General features: G+C 39.1%; 1 protein-coding gene and 1 pseudogene across 1 annotated transcript in view; both read right to left on the bottom strand.

Moving 5' to 3' along the window:
* Elmo1 (engulfment and cell motility 1) overlaps positions 1-23,458 on the bottom strand; it is a 503,321-nt gene that overhangs the window by 312,646 nt on the left and 167,217 nt on the right. Inside the window, exons 7-8 of the mRNA XM_028789271.1 lie at positions 18,894-18,929; positions 2,975-3,074 (exon numbers count right to left, since the gene is read on the bottom strand). Of these exons, the coding sequence (XP_028645104.1) occupies positions 2,975-3,074; positions 18,894-18,929 (136 nt within the window). The remainder of the gene's footprint in view (positions 1-2,974; positions 3,075-18,893; positions 18,930-23,458) is intronic.
* LOC114640370 lies at positions 615-753 on the bottom strand (annotated as a pseudogene).

Raw genomic sequence — 23,458 nt, forward strand, 5'->3', positions numbered from 1 at the left:
GTCCCTAGGCAGCAACCCAAACCAGAGACATCCATAAGGACTTTGGTAGTTGCAGGGTTCATGATCACAGAGCCAGATGTGGCCCCTAATGTCAGGACAAGCCAGGAGCCAACTGTGGTCCCAGGTGGCATCTCCGGCTACTCACATGAGGGTGTTCCTCACCTTCAAGTCTGCCTCTCTTCATTGTATCCACATCCTTCTGGGTTTTTTTTTTCTCTTCCATTTCGGCACTACTCATTTGCTCTTCTTAGTGGCCCCCAGGGTATCTGAGTGTCTGGTGTTGTCTCAGAAGTGCTAGGCCCTACTTGTGCATTATGGTGCAGGAGTCATCTCTGATGACCAGGCATCATCTGGCCTCCCCTCACCACAGGCCTGTATGACACCAGATGAGTCTAGGTCACCTGAGGTTAGATCCTTGTCTGGGCCCCATGGTGCCCATCTGGTGGTTTTCACAGACTTGTTCCTCACCTGGTCCACACCAGTGGCCCTTCCTCAGGCTCACTCCTGCCTGTGGCCCAGGTTCCTCTAGTTTCTGTATTGTTCCCCATCCTGGAGACTGTCTTGGCCTGCCTGGCCCCAGACTGGTAGTCATCTCAGGCCTGCTTTTTCCAAGGAGTGTTAGGCTACTAATCATTCAAACGTTCATAGTTCAGAAAACTAAGTGTCGAGATAGCCTCTTTCCTCTCTATCTCCTCCTGACAGATGTGACACATGTGACACAGCTGCCACACCTGTGACGAATCTTAGGGCAGCTCATCTCCTTTTCTCATTCTTTCAGTATTTATGAATTCATTACTAGATTCAATTACAACAGAGTGGTTCAGACCTACAGATTCAGAGCTATACCAATTAACAGGACTCAACCCAGTTTTAACTTTAGTCTCCTTGTAATCCAACAAAACGGCATGTGCTATGAAGCACATGGTTTATTTTTGGCACTTGAAAGGTCACGTCCTTTGGATATTGCAACACAACCTAATATTAAATGGCATGGAAACCATCATATTGTCTCCTGGCTTCTTCCTTCTCATCAACTGCCAGACTTTCCAAGTTTCCCTAATCATTCCTGGTTAATACCCCTAGTTTTCTATGCTCCATTCCTGTGAACACATTTCCCTCTGATGCACTTTCATGTGTACACACAACACCAATCCAGGTGTTGAATCTGGCCCAGCTAATGGATAAAAAGGGTTAACTTTGCACAACATAAGTAATTTCTGCTGTTTTTTCAAACTCTCTTATCTAAGTAGCAATGCAATAGAAATTAGAACAAGAATATACTAAAGATGCTGTCTCTAAAATTATTTCAATTTTAATTTAAAATGCCAGGACAATTAGCTTTTGCTTCCTTAGTTTTAATGTGATTTTTACATTTAATTTAAAGTGAATTGGAATCATCTTAACTAGTTAAAAAACTAAATTGTCTCTGAACACTTAAATCATGTAAAGAAACAAAGTTTTATTACTTACACATAACAATGAACATTTCCTTGAAAATATATGTAAATCAAATTTCACCATGTTCCTTCTATTTTTCAACTTCTATGGTTTTCTTTAAAAAAATAAAATAAAATAAATGCTTCTCAGGCTGTGGATGTGCCTCAGATGGAAGCAAGAATCCCTGAAATAAGGCTGAGTAGTCCAAGGAGACCAGCTCAGGAGACAGTGCAAGACAGTGGCCCCTGCCACTCAGCAGTCTCCTTTTCTATGTCCCCGATGATGTAAGGTAGGCTTAGCTGTGTGTGTATATACATGCATGTGTGTGCACACACACATATATACACACACGCGAAATACACAAACACACAAACACATACACACACAAAAGAGGAGGAGGTAGAGGAGGAAGAAGAGGAGAGGAGGAAGAGGAGGAGGAAACTACAGTAAACTCAGAAAGCTAATGCCGGTGAGCCTACATAACTCTCAAAAGCTCCTACTCAGAACAGCACTGTCACTCACTATCCAGCAAGATGGTCTCTGACACACTGATGAGCAGGACATTCAGATTATGAAAGAAAGACCTGCTGTAAATTCCAGAAAGTATTAAAAATTTTAAGTATAAAATTCCAGAAACCCCAGTGTCTTTATGTGTGGATTTGTTTCTCTAGAACTTATTCCTGAAAGGCAAGACATAGCGATCAACATTCTGTTCCATAATACATTGCCTACAGCCCCTGCCACCGCCAGATGATTGTTCTCTGGAACACATCAGGATATTTGGTTTTATCATCTATAAGAGCTTTCTTCTGGGCAATTTAGCCAACTGACAAAGGTATAGTTCTCCTTTACTTACCTCTTCCTCTGGATTTGTAGATGTAGAAAAAGAAAGATTTAGAAGTATATCAAGAAGTCCCTTAGTTTCCAATTAGCTCTTACCTAAAATAAACATACAATGTCCTACAGACATGGGACCTGCGGAGCTTCCATTGCCAACACCCTTGGTCCAGAGACTATATCTCTCTCCTGTATTTAATTTAATGTAGTTCCCCAAGGTGAACGTCAAATGGAAACTGTATAACATTATCCCTTAATGGTGGTGCTTAGTACAAAAGTGGTCCCAAAAGACTACATATTTGCTTGCTTAGTCTCCCCTTCGTCCATTCCATTGATGGACGGATTAGGAGTGTGTCACTTAAAGTGAACTCGGAGATTTCAAAAGCCCACACCATTCCCAGTTAGTCCTATCTCTGCCTTATTAGGTCTTAAGATCTACAGATGTACTATGCAAATTGGAGCAGAGTATTCTGATTGTTCTTTAACTCTGGGTTCTTACATGCTACTGTTTATGATCTCTGTGGGGACAAAATGCAATTTTGACATAGCATTTGGGGGCTTTGTTCCCCACATATATAATACTACCAAAATCACACCACTTTCAACATAAAAACTAAAGAAACAACTATAAAACACCTACAACGCAAAGAACTCTATGAAAACAGAAAGGCTGCAGGATTAGGGAAGCAGACTGCCTTACCTTCTTAATGAACGCCACAGAGAATGTATCCCACGACACGATGCCATGGTCCATCAACTCCACAAAGGCTGTGAGAGTGAAGGACAGCATGTCCCCAAAGCTGCAAAACAAGAGGCATCAGTGTCATAGATTCCAAAGCTTGACACCAGGAAAGATGTAGAAGTGAGAAGGTTTAGGAGAGTCAACATTTCAAAGATCACAAGAGCAAGAAGCAGGACACTAACAGGAAAGTATTCACATAAAAGTTATCAGAAATGACAGAAACTCAAAATAACCAAGTAGAGCCAGAGACTGGACAGGTTTGTCTCACATGGAACACACTTTGAAGGGCTATGTCCCACTAAGATTTCACTTAACCACTCTAAGACTCTGTTTCCTGCACTGGGAAGCTGGATAAGTGCTGTAAAACTCAAAGAGTGCATAGTACCCACATGAACATATACACACATATACACACAAGTCAAAAGATATCACAAAAGGAATGCATGTACTCTATATGTTTGCATGTATACACACATGCAAATATGTATATAAGTAAATTCACTTGTTTTACATGAGTTAGGATTTTATATTTAGTTATTGGATTTTAAGTAATGTCAGTGTGTGGAAGGTACAGAGGTTCTTGTGTTCATATACTAAGTGCTTAGGGAAGCCCTGGGCACTTATCATGAGTTTCTCAGTCTATAGTACCCATCTTTATGGAATAAATCGCATATAGTCAATCTATAGAACACATCTTTGTGTAATAGGCCATATGTACTTTACAGAGAGTTTTGGTGTACTCATGCCTTGAGCTTTATGGTGCATGGGAAAAATTTCACCTAGTTATGCTATACTGAAGTATGCCTAAAATAAACTATTTGGGGTTAGACTCTTAAAGTTTGAATCAATACTAGCTACTGATTCACGTTGAACTGAACTACCTTCTTGCCTCCCACAGGTCATTACTCTGATAGCCATGGTGGTCGTAGAGGTCCCCACATCTATGGAGATAATGACTCTACAGAAGGGGCTTGTTGGATCAGCGCTGTCTCCTTCAAATGAAAATTGGGTAGTGTTGTGGTTTGGCTCAGCATAGCCCAGAGGCCCAGGGGTTTAAGGCTTTACCCACCTGAACCCCAATGGTGAACTAGTGGAACCTGGAGAGATGGGGCTTAATGAGCTGTCTTTACATTACTGTTCCTGAAGAGGGCAGCGAAACCCTAGTCTCTTCCACTTTCTAGCATGAGAAAGGGTTTGTGCTCAACTTCACATTCCTGTCATGATGAACTACCTCACCACAGCAAGGATCACACAATGCCAGTCAGGATTTCTACAGTAATGCATACATCCATACTCAGTTTTTATTTGGTTGTTCAGACTAACACATCACATTATTTCTCATTTCAAAGTCTCAAAACAAATACAGGTTAGCGTTCTCTGTTTTCAACTAATACAATGAAAAAGAGGTTCACAGGTCATGTACTGCTTCTCAACATCCTTCCCTGCTGCTGTTGTGCTCAGTCCAGCTTTAAAAAGCAACTTTCATTTGGGCAGGCATCATGTTGAAATGCTGGAGCCCATCAAACAGGAAAAGACTCTCACAGAACAATAATTCAGAGATCAGAGAGAAAGAGACGATCTCAAAAGAAACAATTAGGAAGTCTCAAGTCACAGGGCGAAGGGTTGGCCTCCAGCTCTACATAGTAAGTTACTTCACTGTCCTGGCTTCCGTTTCTTCATTTATTAAAGGCAATACAAGAGGAAGTCACTGATGGAGACAATGGTCCTACCCTGGTGTTATTTAGGACAAAACAAGCCAGCTGACATGCCTCCAGCCCTTCAGACAACTTCATGGAGAAGAGTAAGCAGCAGGGAGAGGTTGGCTAAACCACCACGTAAAGTAAGTATTTTAAAAATCAAATGATGCCCAGGGTTTCAAACATTCCCCAAGCCACTGTGGAAAATATGCTCTGTTCATAGAAGCAGGGGAAACACAGGATCCACATCTGGCAGGTGCCCCCTAGGTGGCATCAGAGGATCGATTCTACCTCAGAAGGAACCACAAGAAACAGAATATGCAGAATAATTATTGAAAAAATGCAAAAAAATGGAAAAGTAGAAAATACATTAAAAAAACAAACAAGAAAGTTTAAATAAAACTGCAAGAGCAACTCTATAAAAAAAGAATCACAATAAAGTTCATTATCAACCCCATAGGAGAAAATGCCTCAGGAAACAGGCAGGTAGTACATCCAATAGTAAGATTTATAACTAGATTAGGTAGGTTTTTGTTTTGCTGTGAAAATATTATTATACAGCAATACAATAATACAATAAATGTATTATTAAGAAGTAATATGGCAATTTTTTTTTAGTTACTTACAAAGAGTAGAACAATCTTTGGCATTTACATTACCTGATATGATAAATGTTCATAGACCTTTAGGGTCTGTGGTTCTTTGAGCTGTCATGGTGTCTATGAAGGTTCGGCCATGCCCTCCATAGAATGACACCACCACAGCCTCTACTCAGCAATGAAATGCCATGGTGATGAGAGAACCAACAAAGCCCAAGAAAGCATCCTCCGCTCAAGTCTTCCTTCCCAGCCAGCTACCTGAGCTCAGGAGCGCCCATGGCCTTAGGCTCCACATCCGTCTCCATTACAGCCTTTATAAACAACAGATAAATCATATATATATTCCTTCTAATGGAATCAAAGGCAAAATGACTCAGCTCCTCAGCTATCTGCTCAGTGTAATCTCAATCCAAATGGCCTAAGGGAAATAATCATTCTCTTTCAAAATGTTCAAAAAATCTGTCTACAGATTCCTCCAACAGGATTCAAGGACCCGAGAAAGGGAGATAAATGGAGAGCAGAAGTGTGCTGGTTTCTGAATCTCCAAATGGGCTGGTAAGATTTTAATCTGGATAGCTATTGAGGAGATAGAGCAGGTTGCAGATAGCAAGCTCCGTGCTTGTCAGGTACCATCAACAATAATGACTGACAAGGAAAAGAAAGGCTGTACCACATAATGTGACTATCAAGATGATGCTCTCTGGTAAGAATTTGCCTCTTCACTAAAACAATAGTTAGATGATTGACAGGATGAGAGAAAGAATCATGTAATATGACCCCCTCCTAATGCATTAACTGTTAAATAGTATTGTAGTATGTATGCTATATAGTATATGTATATTCATACATTTCACAGAGCACATATAATTCGTTATGGCTAATTGCTAAGCAGTGTAGTGTGCTTCCATGAAGGTTTTTTCACAATTCAACTTTAAAGCTTAAGATGCAAGGCAAAGACATCAGGTTCAATTTTTATTCTATTTTAAATCAAAAGACCTCTTTCCAATGAGGTGGAGGTAGCAGCATTTCTTGAACTCAGATGTCAATATTTACTTCCACTCCTGCAGGAGTGACTCAAATTCCACAGAGGAAAGACAAAAGCTCAGGTTCTACTTTTGAAATACACGCTGAGTGGAGGATGAAGCCTTTAAAGAATCACAAATACAAAGAAATCACACGGCACACTCTGGGCACATTCTTGGACATTTTTATTTGTTTTTTAATAAAGTGCTATGCTAACGATTTTGCAGGACTGACTGCTCCATACTAAGCTGTCTGCAAACTGCACGTGCTGGCCGACTTCCACTCCCCCAGCTGACACACCATGTGTGCTGGAATGACTCAAGTAAATGTTTCTCATCAACGTGAGGATGAACCTTCATTCCAAATGAAACCCAGACAGTCTAAAAGCAAGCATGTAAACCTAAGCTGGTAATTGTGGAAAAGCATAGTCCTTCCAAATGTTTCCATAGCATGATGAGCCCAAGACAGAACCATCATGGAGACAATAAACAAAAAGGCAACTTCATTCGGAAGCAGTAGCAAATAGATCCTTAATTGCCAAAGGCTGCAGTTACTCCCTTGTCCAGGCTTCCTGTCTATCAACTATGGGTAACATTTACCTACATTGGAAGTTGTAGGTAACTAAATCCCCAATTAGACACTCTACTTATCCTCCAGAATCTGTTTGATCCATATTAGTAGGCATAATCATGACTTCTTTCCTAAACATTGAAATTGTTTATATTTCTATTAATCAATCTGCCTCTCTGATCTTAGTATCTTACTGTCCTGATGACCAGTCCCTACAGTTGACCTTACGGGCACCTTATAGACATCTCAGATTTTCTTGTTAGCTACTTTGCAAATATGTATTTTCATCTAAATTTTAGAATGTTCTCATTTTTTTTAACTTTTCCATTTGTGTATTGTATATGCAGTTTTGGTGGGGATGATTTGTGTCTGTGTGTGTCTCTGTGTATGGGGGTGTGTGTATACCTGTGTGTGTCTGTGTACTATGTGTGTGTATATGTACCAGTGTGTGTACACACCATTGCACACATGTGTAGATCTAAGGACAACTTAACTTGCAGCAGTCTGTTCTCTCCTTTCACCATGAAAATTCTAGGAACTGAAGAAAGTGACCTTAGCCAGTGAGCTATCTCACAAGCTCTTATATTTTTTTCAGTAATTTACATAGAATTAAACTGAGATTTGTGGAGAATCAATAATATTAATATTGTTTATCAATCCATAAAATAGTTTGTTCCCATTGATTTAGATCTTTAATTTGGATTTTAGTAATTTTTATTTTTCCATGAACAGATAACTACAAGTTTGAGTTGAATCTATTCAACCCAAAAAATTCAAAAGAATTTTCTCACTTTGACATTTTATAAATGGGGAAATGTAATGTCATTTCTTTTTTTGCTATAAAAATGAAAGTACACAATATTTTATATACGGGCATTCTATCTCAAGATGTTGGTAGGTATGTTATCACATCTGCCAGGCTCTCAGCAGCTTTTTTTAGAATTTTCTACATAATCGAGTCTCCTATGCATAGAGAGATAGCTTCATGTCTTTCTGATATTGGGCCTTTTGATTTCTCTCTTGGCTTTTCACAAACAGCAAGAATTCATACAGAACTCTGCCGAAAAGAAGTATATGGAATAAACATATGTCTTTTTGATAATCTTAAACATAGAATGCATTAGATTTCCCACCAATAGTATACACACACACATATGATATGATATATGATATAATATCGGGGTCTTCATCAGGCTGAGAACTTTTTTTTAAAGATTCATTTATTTATGTGAGTACACTGTCATTGTCTTCAGACACACCAGAAGAGGGCATCACATCCCATTACAGATGGTTGTGAGCCACAATGTTGTTGCTGAATTGATCAGGACCTCTGGAAAAGCAGTCAGTGCTCTTAACCACTGAGCCATTTCTTCACCCACTGGGAACTTTTAATATAGATAAATATTGAGTTTTATGTTCTTTTTCCTATAAAAATGATTTTATCTGATCTATCCTGTGTGGGTTTTGTGTGTGTGTGTGTGTGTGTGTGTGTGTGTGTGTGTGATTGATTTTCAGATGTTAAGCTGTTTCTGGTATAAATCACACTGGCCGACTGGAGAGATGGCTCAGCTAAGAGCACCGACTGCTCTTCCAGGGGTCCTCAGTTCAGTTTCCAGCAACCATATCGTGGCTCACAGCCATCTGTAATGGGATCCGATGCCCTCTTCTGGTGTGTCTGAAGAGAGCGGCAGAGTACACATATACGTAAAATAAATAAAAATAAATGTTAAAAAAAAATCACACTGGCCAATGTGTTTTTGGTAACTATCTGATGACACAATATAAAGGAGGGAGAATCCACAACTTACAGTTTTACCTCAGAGTGGCAAAGAAAGAGAGAAGTGTGTGTGTGAGTGAGAGTGTGAGAGTGAGTGAGTGTGTGTGCGCGTGTGTGTGTAGAAAGATGGACGGAGGTGAATGACTGTGCTGGCAGCTTCCATCTTTTCATTTCATTCTACCTAGGTTCTCAGCCTATTGGAACAGGCACCTCCCACCTCCACCAATACTGCTGTCTGGAAATGACATTTCTCACAGCCACACAGTCAAGTGCATGCGTGCATAGTACAGAGAAGGGGAAGGGATCGGAAGTGCGGGGATATTATAGTTTGCTTATTGCCTAGGTAGTTCTCAATTCAATCAAGTTGAAAGTAAAAATTAACTATGTTTCCCATGTTCAGTGACTAGAGAATGCTGGGAGAAAACAGCCTTGAGTTAGAGTTGGTATGAGTCAAGACATGTTATTGTTTTATGTATTTCTTGGCTCTATGTTACTATCTTGCTGGGGTTTTCTGTACCACTGTTCACTGACAAACTTGTCATTAATTTTTAATTCCTGAATTGTCATAGTCAGGCTGAGGTATCAGAATGACACAGGCCACATGAAATTGCTGTAAAGGGTTCTTCCTCCTTTGTTATGTATTTGGTAATTCTTCCACAGATGTATAATAGAATTTACCCATGTAATCATTTTTCACACCACCAAGGTGTTTTATAATGATCTTAACTCCTGAGAAAACATTAGTGCCCACAGCTATTTTTTATCAGGAGTCAGTTTTAATATATATGTTTTATTTCTCTAAGATGCAGAGGCTGGGATAGAGGTAGGAGAAGGAAGTTATTAGAAAACTAGGTGATACCTGTGTAAGACAAAGGCTAAGGCCTGGGCCTGGGGTGGCTTAGTCAGAAAAATGCTGGTCTTGTGAGGGAAAGAAGCTAGGTTTGATACACCTCACCACTGTACCTACATAAAATGTTGGGTATGATGGGTGAAACGTGAAACCCCAGAGCTAAGGAAAGCAGAGATAGGAGTGTCCCTGGGGCTCACTAACGAGCCAGTCCAGAGTAGTTGGCAAACTTCAGATCCAAAAGATTTTGTTTTCAAGGACAGTATCCAACATTTTCATCTGGCTTCCACAAGTCTGTGCACTCACACACATACACACGCACACGCACACGCACACGCACACGCACACGCACGCACATTCACCACTTTGTGCATGCACACCTCCATACAAAGCAGAAAGCATGAGAATTTGCAGAACATACTAAAGATTAGATATCTGAGAGAGGAAGAAGATGAAGACCTAACAGTAACTTCTAGAAAACTTTAGAATGGTGGACAATAAACTTCAGGATGAACAATGTCTGTCGGAAGAGACCCATAATGGGCAGAAAGAGGTAGGCCCAGGCTCAGTGGAGAAGCTGCGGGGAGATGACAGCTATGGTTGAAAGCTGGCATACATTTAGAATGCACTATAGCTGAAAGCTGTCCAGAAAATACACTCCCTGTGACTGAGCAGCAAGTTATTCTGGAAAGGAGATCAAAGCTGTGTGTTTCCATAGCAGGTACACACTGTGATTTCTATTTCATAAGGACTTTGTGCATTTTATCTAAAATTTAAAATTTACCAGCAAAGAAATATTTGCAGTAGGCCTTCATTTTGCTGTTAAAATCAGCAGGCTCTGCAGCGATCTGCCCCCTGCTGCTCCTAGAGCTCGCCTCTGGGATGACCTTTTCTTTACTCTCCAGAAGAAGGTCTCCAAATAATTTATTTTCCTACAATTTCTTTATTATTTGTCTCTTTCATATTTCATTGATTGCTGTTTTTAGCCTTTTCTCTACTTAATACGTTTAGATGTTTCCTACTCCCCTGAGTATTAATTTATATTGGTGATTTTTTCTTTTTATTTAAATTTTTTCATTCAATATATTTTGATCATATTCTTTCCCCTCCTTCAACTCCTCTCAGGTCTCCTCACCTCCATACCTACCAATGTTTGTTATTTCTCTGACTCTCAAAAAACATAACCGAAAATCAAAAATACAAACAAACAACAATGTAAGACAAACACCATTCCCAGGTTCCACCCCCAACCCCCCAATACATAGTGTCCATTTTCTGTTGGCCCACTACTCCTGGGCATGGGGTACTGGGAATGGGGTCTGTTTTGCAGTGTGGTTAACAGACTCAGTTATACTCCACTGGAGAACTGATTCTCATTTTCCAGCAGGTATCGATTCAATTGTAAGCTTCTTAGTGTTGTAAATAGCTACTTAATTTTGTCTGATTTGAACCTGTGCTGTTTTCGTTTGCTCAGTCACAGTCTCTGTAAGTTTATGTAAGTATCAGTCCTGTTGAATCTGAAAGATGCTGTTTCCTTGGCATCATCTATCACCTCTGGCTCTTCCCCTTCTTCTGCACAGACCCCTGAGTCCTGAAGGGAGGGGTGTGACAAAGACATCTCACTTAAGACTAAGTGCTCTGAAGTCTCTCACACTTGGCTCATTGTCTACCTGTGTGTTTCTGCACTAATTCCCATTAACTGCCAGAACAAACTTCTCTGATGATGGGTAAAGCAATTTGTCACTAGAAATCATTTCATTGATATGCTCCCTTAGCAGAATCATACGTTTTCTCCTAAGCCCATGACCTATCTAGTCTCAGGCTTTTGGCCACTTTAGCAGTGTCAGATGTGCATTCCATCTCACGGAGTGCCTTAAATCCAATTAAAAAAAAAAAAGGTTGATGTGAGCATCCGCCCCTGAATAGCTAACCACTGAACTGATCAAGGGGTTCCCAATGGAGGAGTTGAGAGAGAAGGCTGAAGGAGCTGAAAGGGTTTGCGGGCCCCATGGGGACAGCAATAATACCAACCAACCAGAGCTCCCAGGGTCTAAACCACCAGCCTGGGGCACATAGGGAGGGACTCATGGCTCCACCTGTATATGTAGGGGAGGATGGTCTTGATGGGCATAGGGGGGAGAGGAGGTCCTTGGTCCCATGAAGGCTGGATGCCCAGTGTCGGAAAATTTGAGGGTGGGAAGGTGGGAGTGGATGGGTGGGGGCACATCCTCATAGAAGCAGGAGGAGGGGGGATGGGATAGGGGGTTCCTGGGTGAGTGGGGAGGATGGTGTAAGGGTTTAACATCTGATATGTAAATAAAATATCCAATTTAAAAAAAAAGGTTGATTATTCCCATAACATTTGTGCCACTACTTCACCAGTGCATCTAACAAGACTGATACACTTACGAACTCACAGCCACTGTGACTGCAAGTACAAGAAAATCACAGGATAAAATCAGTTTTAGGTTTTAGGCTTTGTAGCTGAATTATTGCATTTTTTTCATACAGTAGTATACAAAATAGCTTCCAGCTCCATGAATACTAGTTAGTAAGGGTGAAGCTTCAGGCTAGGCATCAGTTCAATTTCTCCATATTTGATGACACAAAAAACTATTGCCTTCAGCAATAAGACCTTACCCATCAGGCTACAGAGAATAACCCATAGCCTTGGCAATAGCCTGCGATGTTTGGAAATGCTCGTGGGATCTTAACAAGTTGTAACCCATTCCTGTCACTGGAGGTTTTATTTGGTGGCATAAGAAGTCTAGTTAGGCCATCAATATCCTTAAGTGACTCTATTCAAATTTCTTTCATATATGTATTTGTTTTAGGAAGCTCCTGGAGGAGAAGGTTTCCATGTGGCGTTTCCAGGGCTTTTAGTATTAATAGTTCCTACCCATATTCCCCTCTCTTCCCTCCCTTCCCACTCCTTCCCATTTAATTCTCCAATTCTGTGTCATCCCTTATATTCTTAACTTCTTTTCAACATAAACACTTAAAAGTCTTGACTCCCCTCGAAACATTCCCTTTACCTGAACACTCCAATTTTGGTACCATCGCTTCAAATTATTTTGTATTTTCAACCAAGTAATTGTTTCTCAACTCTTAGATAAAAAAGCATGATTTCTAATTTCTAATTTCCAGGCATCTGCATATTTTCAGCTACTTATTAATGATTTCTTGTAAATATTCTTGAGATGAGAAGCATAATCTGCATAATTCAAGTTAATTTTAAATTCTTGAGATTCATTATGATCTGCATCTGATCCACCTTGATGAACATTTCATATATGCTGAGATCTATATTCTCCTTTAATAAGCATGACGCTCCATACACAATATACAGTAATGTTAATCATAGCATCTTTATCTTAATGGTTTTACCAACTTTCCTACCCATTACGAGACAGTAGTCTTTAAATCCTCAACTATCAGGTTAGATTTATTTGCTTCTATTAGTTTTGCTTCATGCATTTTGCAGCTTATGTTGGATTCATACATATTTAATACTTTTATGTTTCCTGATGACTTATTTTAACTATTAGTTACACCATTTTTCCTGTCGACATATTGCCTTTCGTTCTTATATTTTCTGACATTAATAAAATCACTCATATATTACTAGTAGCATGTGCAAGATATATACTTTTCCACTTTAACTTTCAAATTTGTATGTCCTCCCCTTCTATTTTATAAACAGTGCATATCTGGGGTCATCCTAACATTATTTGCTCTTACAATCCTAGCCTTTTAAATAAAGTGTATAGTCCATTTATATTTACTGTATTGTTAAGATTAAAATATCAATTAATAATTGGTTTCTATCTGTTCAAGATATATTTTGTTCTCAGATCTCTTAAGTTGCTTTTGTTTAGCAGCTCAATTTAATCTTTCCACTGGATTTTGAGCTACACAACTTTTATAATCTTATACAAATGTTATTAACACACTAAGGTCTACATACAGAAAGGATTATACAATAGGAAGCTCATTAGAGTATCTTTCTTAATGTATCCATCTGTTACACTCCTACTGTCATATATTTTAAATCTACATAGGTCATAAACCCTATAATAAAACAGCATTTTAATTTCAATTTATATAGTTACATGTCTTCAAATAAAAAACTACATTTTATTTTATCTTCATACATACACTTGATAGTTTCCAGTATTCTTCATGCTTTCAGATACAGCCCAATTTTTATCTGCTGTCAAGTCTCTTCCATTTGAAGAGTTTGCTTTTTATCGCATATAATGTAGGTATGCTGGCAATAAGCTGTCTTTTTAGTTAGTTATTTGAAATTTTTATATAATGCATTCTGGTTAATCTCTCCCCTCTGGAAACTAAAAGATTATCAGTTCACCTTCATTTCCAGGGAGAGTTTTATTAAACACAAATTTCTGATTTCTGGTGTTCACAGTTTCTCCTCTCCTCCTCCTCCTCCTTCTTTTTCTTCTTCTTTTTCTTCTTCTTCCTCCTCCTCCTCTGCCTCCTCCTCTTCTTCTTCTTCTTTTTCTCCTCCTCCTCTTCTTCCTCCTCCTCCTTCTCCTCCTCTTCCTCCTCCTTCTCCTCTCTCCCTTCCTCCTCCCTCCCTCCCTCCTTCTTCTTCACATGTTGCCTTCTGGTCTTCATTATTTCTCTTTTGTTGGCTGCCCTAAAGGTTTTACTTTTAACATGGATTTCAGAAGCTTTTATATTCTCAGATATAATTTCCTTTGTATTCATCTTTCATGGGTTTCATAAGTTTCTTAACTCTGTGAATTTATATACCTCTATGAATTTTATTTTCCTGTAGTAATTTACAAATATTTTTCCGTCCCATACATTTTTCTCTCCTTTGGCGAGTCCTTTTGAGACTCTAATAAGTATACTTTAAGTCATACTTTTTACCTCATAGGTAAAGTATTAACTATTCGGTTTTCTATTTTTAGCCTGAATGATTACATATTGCAATACTAGGCCACATTGTTACCTTCATTTCCATAACGTGAATTTTTCATTTTAACTACTGCACTTTTTAGACTTTGTGGGGTCTTCCTTCCTTCCTTCCTTCCTTCCTTCCTTCCTCCCTTCCTGCCTTCGTTTCTTTCTTTTTTTTACCACTTTAATTTTTTTGAGGGTTTTCTTTACACCTACATGAAAATCTGTGCACCAGTTGCACGCAGTGATCATGAAGGCCAGAAAAGGGCATTAGGTGCCCTGCAACTGGAATACAAACAGTTGTGAACTGCCATTGGGATGCTGGCAACTGAACCCAGGTCCTCCAGAAAAGCAGCCAGTGCCCTTAACCACTGAGTCATCTCTCCAGTCTCCACTTTTTTAGTTTTATAAGTGATATCTGCAAGTGTTGCATGTTCTCTATTTCTCTGTAAAGCCGTCCCAAAAGCTCATTCGTTATACTAACACTTACAACATATTTTTATTATTATTAATTTTTGTTAAAGTAATGACTTTATGATATTTTTTCAGTGTCTTTCATTTGACTTCTGTTCATATCATGTCACCATTGCCATCCTTTACCCACTAGTCCTTGCTGTCACATACACATACACCCTACCATCACCACCACCCAACTACCACTACTACCACCACCAACAACAACAACAAAAACAACCAAAACTATTACTACTACTGCTGCTGCTGCTACTGTCTTCAAAAATTCAAGAATTGTCATCAGTCAATTTTAGTATCTGGTCATCTTGGGTTCAATTTTCTACTAAGTTTTTTTCTTCCTCTCTTAACTATGGGTCATTCTTAATGATATAACATACAGTATTGTATACTAGACATTGAGTAAGACTGTCAATCTTCATAACTCTGACTTTTGTTCTAGTAGCTCAGCTACACTCTGCAGTGACTGATAGCTCACAACTCTGAACAATCAGCTTTCAGTCAGGACGTGGCTTTTTTTAACCAGTTTTTCTGGAGGTTCTACACACACACATTTACATTGCAGTAGTATGTGATGGATTCCGAAACAAGTCATAAGGCGTGGCATCTTGTATAATCTGAGCTTTGCCCAACTCCACGGACTCTCATTAATATTCTAGCTGCCTGTTAGCTCCAAACTGGCAACAGGCTATCACCAAGCCTCACTGATACCTCTTATACTAGGACCAGCAGGTATTCTGCTACAAGCTGAAGCACTGTTTGCTCATTGAAGTTCATTTCTTTCCCCAAAGATTGATTCCTTCTATGTTCTTCCATTAGTATCTTCAAATAGATATTTCTAGATGTTTTGATTATAACATTTAATCTAGATTTTCTCATCATTATCTGTGCTAGTCTTACTACATTACTTAGTCATAGCAGAACCAGGCCCCTAGCTAGAGATTTTTATCCATAAATAACAAAGGAACACCATCAGATTTTTCAGCAGTTCAACAAAACATGTTAAAATTAGCTGCCAAATTTTAAGGAAAATGTATTCGGTTAAGAACCCCAATTCTCCTAATTTGGTAAACTGTAGGAGGCCAAAGGTAGGCTTTCATCCTAGCTCTGCAGTCTGATTTTAATCTCTATATCAAAGAACAGATCTTCAATGTGCAGACTTGTATGGTGGACTTAAGTATATGTTAAAAGTAATGACTTTATTACTGAGATGGCATGTTCAAGATACATTATAAAATATGGCTTCTGCTGCTTTACCTACATGTTCCTACTGTATAAAAATATGTGTGAAAATAGAGTTTAGAAACTTTATGCTAGGAATTTATTATTAAATTCCACCGTTATAGTTTCATATACAAAAGAGTTCCCAAACTAATACTCTTTGTGGAAGCAATGGGAAGAACTCACACTTCAGGGCTAGGCAAACTATATTCTGTCTGGAGGCTTGAAATTTGAAATCAAGCCAGGAGACAGTGGCACGTACCTTTAATTCCAGTACTGGGGAGGCAGAGGTAAATAGGTCTTCTATCTATCTATCTATCTATCTATCTATCTATCTATCTATCTATCTTCATATATACCTATGTATATCTATGTGAGTACCTGCCATGAATATGCCACTGTCAGTAGGAGTCAGAAGAAGTGTTAGGTTTCTGGATCTGGAATTATGTGCAATGGTGACCTTGCCTAATATGGGTGCTGGAAAGCAAGCCCAGATCTCTAGAAGATCAGTGTGTGTATTCACTCTTAACAGCTGAGCTATCTTGCCAGCTCCCAAGAGAACTGGAGAGACAGTAGAATAAATGTGATACTAACAAAGAAATCAGGGATAGTAGGAGTAAACGCCTAAGCAGGGATAGGGTAGTGAGATAAGAGAGAGGAGGAGGTTGTAGGTGGCTTACCAAGACTAAAGATCAGTGGAAAGGCCTTATGGAAAGAGACTAGTTAGTGAGCTAATTACAAAATGTAATTCTAAAACTAGCTCCAACAGAATTATCTTCTATAGTAGGACAGCACTAATCCCTCAAGACATGGGTTATTTAAATGAGGATCACAGTGTAAGGCACTGGTTATCTCCCTGAGTTACTGTTCAGGGAAGTTCCAGAAGTCTCCAAAGCAACACAGGTTGATTGCCATTGCTTTTGGTTACCCACCATAGCTACATGGTAAGACTATAATCTTTGGCTCTGGAAGACAGAAAACAATTTCAAATTGAAACTGTCTCCCTCCTGGCTAACTTTCATAGAGTCAAAGGTTATTAGGCAGACTTCCTGGGGATAAAAGCCATCTATGATTTTACTCAGCACTTGAATCTGAATACTAGAATACCAACCCACCAGACAGGGTGTGCCTACTGTTGCAATAGCAGCTTTACAGTTGTGGAGTAATTAACTACTTTATGATTGTATTTGATGCCTGCTCTACCTGAGGGAAGCTCATGCTGGTACTTTAATCCAGTCAAAAGCACATGGCTAGAACATCCTCCTTTTGGTAGAAATTGCTGCTGTTGTCTTACTAAATGGTCATTTTGTCAAATTGCCTTCCAAATACTTACTATTGTAGTCATAGATGTAGACAGCTCTCAATGTTGGTCTGAGATGCTTCATTTAGCAGAAGGCAACACTCAATGGTACAAATAAGAGACTAAGTGCTCATCCATAAAGGAGACACACTTGGACTGGGGAACTGACTTAGCAGTTAGGGGTACTTCCTGTTCTCCCCGAACACTCAAATTCAGTTCCCAATATGTATATTTTGTGGCTTACAAACCACCTGTAACTGCAGCCCCAGAGCATCTAACTCCCTCTTCTGGTTTCTATAGCAGGTACACACATGTGGCATACATTCATACATATACACACATATACATATAATTAAGCAAATAAACCTTTAAATGAGACATCCTTGAAAAGACACACACACACACACATTCAGGAAACTTTGCAGAATAGGAAACAAAGAGAACGAAAGGACCAGAAATGGGGAAAAGTTCTATGAAATGCTATCTACTAGACATGATATGGCTATCAAACTCACGGTCACACAACATCTGTGGTTACCTGGAGAAGACCTGCCAACCAATTTTGGTTGGATGATCAAACGAACCAAAATTCTGTCACTCGCCAGCACCCACCTTGAGGAGCTACCAGTAGTTGGTAGTGATTGAGGAAGGGAAATTTATTCTTTTTCAAAAGTGTGACCACTGGGAGATTTCTCATGGTCCAGTGGATGACCTTCCCTGTATGTATAGACAGGGCTAATTGGACTTAGTGGTTATCAAAACATACAAACGTAGAAGCAAGCATGAATTAAATTGGGAAGTGGCTGTGTCAGGGCACAGAGAAAAAGTTGGTGGGTGATCAGGTATGCAAATGATCATGCTTCATTGTACACACTAGTAAATTCTCAACAGTAAGAAAAATATTTTTAAAAGGTAACTTCTAACATCTCCAGACATGACTATCATGTAGATGACTTAATATGTAGGAGATGGGTGAAAAAACTTTCTTTTTCAGACTTAAATAATTTTCATTCTATATACAAATCTTGTTTTGTTTTTTTTAATATGAATCTTTTGCTTTGCGAGTTGCTGAAGAAAGTCAAAGACTCTAACACTCAACAGCACATGGATCACAAAGAAGAACATCTTATTTGAAGAAACGCATAAAATTACACCTATAATTGCTCAAGGAAGAGAGCAATTCTACTTTGATCACTTAGTGATAACTACCATAAAATACCCTTTCTGCCACAGTAAATAGCAAAAGGAAAATTTTTTAAAAATTATCTTAACTTCTTTAAAAGAACATCAAACAAAAAGGAGAAACACTCAAAATATCTAAAAGAACATCAAACAAAAAGGAGAAACACACAAAATATCTAGATGCATAATTATGAAATGAGAGGTCAGGATTTAATTAGGCACAATAAGTAAAGTATGAAATTACATCAGTAGATGAATCCTTACCAGGGCTTCATAATCTTCTGCAACTTCTGGTATCGTCTGCAAAATTAAGAATACCCATATGAGCTTCAAAACAGTGATTTTTATGTAATAAATCTATCTAGAAGAAAATTCAAGATTAGGTACAGGCCAGTAGAAACACTTACTAATCTAAAAACATGAGCCATAGTAATCATTTGACGGTAACAATGGTAAAAGTCAGAAACCAAGATGGCCATGTTCAATCGAGAAAGAAACTCCATGGAGCGTGTATGGGTGACTTTGCCATGGGTAAATCTGTTGCAAATGGACTAGACTAGAAGTAACTTGTTTTCTTTCTTCAATAAATTCCTCACTGATTGTAATGTAATGTCTTCATATCTTGAGAGCCAGTCTAGAAACCATGACAGTCAGGAAGCTAGGAGTGAGGCTCGGGATGGAGCCTGCCACAGACAAACCTGAGTGAACAACGGACATGTGGGCTTCTAAAGATTTAAAGTATTTTAGAATATTTTATGCTTACTCGTTTTAAGGCTCTTGTATGGAATCAGGCACTTTTGCAATCATCTTGCCTCAGCCTCAAAAGTGTTAGGATTACTAAACTGAGAAAAAGAAATTTGGGAGGCAGCAGAAACCTCCTAGGCACAAGAAGACAGAGGTAAAGACTTAAAAGACTCTAATTCTCTCAAGGCACTTCTATTCCTCAATCAGATCTATCCAGCTTTAAACCTGCCTGTAGTGTACTGGACCACAGTACTGGACCAGGCCATCCCATCTCTAAGTTCACTCCCTCCCTACAGCTGGTCACACGTCTAAGAAACAGACTGTGATGCTCCACTTTCAGTATAAAATGTGCATGGAGTTTATCAGAATTATGGATGAACAGGAGGCACTGGGCACCTCTCCTCCACCTAAAGCTGGTGCATGCTTCTCTCAGAACTCTGACACTTAGAAAGTTCCAAGTCATCTGCAATGTGACTGAGCACACCACTAGAAAAAAAGGATGAAGTCCCAAGGCCCAAATTGTTTTTTAGATTCAGCTTTGTGTCCTAAACCAATGAAATGGGCATTTGGTGAGAGGAAAGAGCTCGACCTATGGGAGAAGACAGGAATTGCTCATGATTAACTTTAGAATACACTGTTTTGTGCCAGATCAGCCCACCAGCCATTTTCGTTTTTTCTCTGAGCCAGTGTCACTTTCTACAAAAATGACATGTTAAAAATGCTTTATTGGGCTGAAGAGATGGCTTAGTGGTTAGGAGCCCTTCCAGACGTCCTGAGTTCAATTCCTAGCAAACAGGTAGTGGCCCACAACCATTATAATGGGATCTGATGCCTTCTTCTGGTGTGTCTGAAGACAGTGACAGTGCACTCATATATATAAAATAAATGTTTTAAAAAATGTTTTGTTTTTAAAAACTTTCAATCCATGTTGCTCAAAAAAAAAGTGGTATGTATCTCATGGTCTTATAAGATCCATGGGGAAAATTTGTCTTGTTTCCTGAAAGGGATGTTGCCTGAAAGGGATCTCCCAGAGGTATATCCAGATTCAACTCGTGATGGTGAGCCCCAAGCTCAAGCTTGTGAATAAAGACCTTGGTGTGGTTAAAAAAAGGTCTAGTTTTCATTAGTCTTTTGAATTTGCTGTCTTATTTCTCACATACCCAATCATCTGACTTTCAGAATTCTTATAGGAGCCTGCCTGGCATCTGATTTTTCTTTCCTCATCTTCAGTGACAAAGGCTGTCTCATCTCTAAGCGCAATGCCTTTTCAGTCCTTTGAAGAGCAAGGCTTTGCATGAGAAGAAAGGGACAGAAGTTCAAATGCACACACTTATGTACTTAAGTGGTTGCTGAATGATTTCACTCTTCAAGAGAAATTACAATCTATATCTAAATATAACCCTAAGACAAGAAAAAAATGATGGGAAAAGTTGCAGATACGTGAGAAGGGAACAGACCCCTCACCTAGGAATCTGATTGAAGTCTCTTGCCAATAAAGAAGAATCCCACACGTTAACAACTGCTTTAGCAGTTTTCCTTCCTATATATGAGCTTCCGTTTTCTTGGAATTTCACTAGGAGCCCATTTGCAAGGAGGAGCACATAGTAAACTCCTATAAGCACAGTGGCTACTGGCCTTGTCTCCTCACCAGAATCTAATTCCAGGTTTGGAGTCTCCAAAGCCTGTTCAATTATCTCAGTTATAAAAAGAGAGGAAAAAGAAAAATGGATTACTAGCAAAATGGTATGTATGGCTAATACTAAGATAATTAATCATTAATCTCCTTTGAAAAGCTCATATCTACACTGGTGATGTATTACTCTCCTCAGAAAAGCTGGTACCTACACACTTGCATATGTCTTACCTCTATGACTCCCTTGACAAATGCATAACCACTCCTGAGTGTGTCTTATCCTCTATGGCCGTCTCTTAGAAAAGCATACCCTGTGCTCTTGGGTATATCCTACATTATCCATGAAAACCTCTTTCTCTCTCAGTTGTCAGGCTGAGACTTAAACATGTATTTAACAAAGTCTCCAACTCTGCCTCACTCTTGTTCCAGCAAGTCCAAGTCCTGAATAAAGTCTGGTCCATATACTGCAGATGTCAAAGCAATGTACCTGATTTGGGCTAATGTCAATGATCTAAAAATAAGGCTATAGGCTGCTGAGGGTGACAGTATTGAGCTGTGTCTGTTCCCACACTGCTGACAATTCCTCCAGAAACCCAAATAGCCACATGAAAACTAAACTATGTAATTAATAAAACAGAAAAGTAAATTTGTCCTCTTCCCTTTCATTCCCCCTTCCTTCATTTAAAATAATATTTATTATTTTACTTCCTCCCTTTATCAAAAGTCATTGGTAGAATCAAAGAAGTAAGGAAGACTGGCACAAGCAGACATCTGCTAGGAACATTATAAAAACCCAATGGAACCACGGGGAAATAGCACTTCTTTGGAAGATGTCTCATGTCAGGACTAAGGTTTTAAAAAAGCTAAATAAAGGGAACATCATGGACTGCCAAAAAGGAAAATGATGTTCTGAAAATAATGGGAGACAGACAAAAGGACACAGAGACTGTAGAGCCATGGGCCAAGCCTGGGAGAAGAGGACCATGCAATAAATAATACTAGTGACAGAGGACAATCTACTGAACAAACTGGAATAAAGGATCTGCTTGGCTGTAAAGGGTTATGTGGCCATAAACTTTAAAAACAAAACCTCTGGGGTAGTCATAGAAACCTGATTTATGAGTCTCCCTATCGTGTCACTGTGCTAACCATGGCCAATTTAAAATACCAACATGACATCCTTGAGCTCACATCTAGAATAATTACACAAAAATGACAAGGAACTAGCCAAACATTTCATTAACAAAGAATAAAACAAATGAACACTAGACCATAGAGTCGGTGCTACAAATGGAAGGCACTACAGCATGAAGAGACAGTGTTGCTGTAGAGCACTACATGGGGAAACCAGCACTGACACGAGTCATTCAGAAAAGAACATCAGATCTGAAGTGAAACTGAGGTGACAGGTTCAATTTTGCATGCTTTCATAGTCGTTCCCTATAAATCATTTATTAATCAATTCAAATTTTAAAGAAATGTCACACTAAAGATACCTAGACTTAATCAAATGGCTAAATGTTACAAAGAGACATCATGTGGCCTCAAGAGGACCAAATTTTAAAAGACCCAACAGGTATTTATGATGAGGAAGAGACTATGGGTCTGATCTTGAGAAAACAGTAGATAAGGCTGGAGGAACACATCCAGGTTTCCATGGACAACTGTGCAAATGTGTGCAATAAAGCCTTCTGCGCTATCAGGCTCTTGCAGGTTGATCTGAAGGCATTTTACAGCTCTGCATCCTCTAGATAACTAATGATGCTATTGTCCTGTCTGGTAGTGATTTAATTGCCTTCCTTGGGCTTGTGGAAAAAACAGTTTGTATCCATTTGCAATTCCTCTCAACATTCCTTTGCACCCTATAAATCTGGACTCTTTTGACTTTTCTGTGAAAATATTTCAGCCTGTCTGGTTCCCTCATATTCTATGGGTAAATTCTTTTAAGGCATGGTTATGTCTATATTTACATGAGAATCATAATGTTACCTCTCTCTGAAGAGTGTCTTTAACAAAATACTATTGAGCCAGCCCTATTTGGTGATTATTCAAGGAAGTTCCTGGAAATAAGCTTCCACTGAATCAGTTGCAAGACTAATGTACTGGTTAGCCCCATTATTAGCTGTTCTCTCCCACTTATGTGTCTGACTTAATATCTTGTGACTATCAGATGAAACCTTTTCAAATACATTAAATTAGCAGACCACTAGTTACTACCAACCAACCCCAAAGCTAAGAGTGGCATCAGATTGCTTCAGAGGCCTCTAATAGGTTCTCCAACTTTACTGTAACCTGCCTCTCTGATGATTTCACCAATGTATTTTGATTTTTGATTTTCTGTTCTGTTAATATGAAACATCATGAAACTGCTTCCACACTGGAAGATAGAATTTGGAGTCACACACACACACACACACACACACACACACACACACACCTCTGTGCCAGGAGT

Source organism: Grammomys surdaster, unplaced genomic scaffold (assembly GCF_004785775.1).
Source record: "Grammomys surdaster isolate TR1022 unplaced genomic scaffold, NIH_TR_1.0 125807, whole genome shotgun sequence".
Taxonomy (NCBI): domain Eukaryota; kingdom Metazoa; phylum Chordata; class Mammalia; order Rodentia; family Muridae; genus Grammomys; species Grammomys surdaster.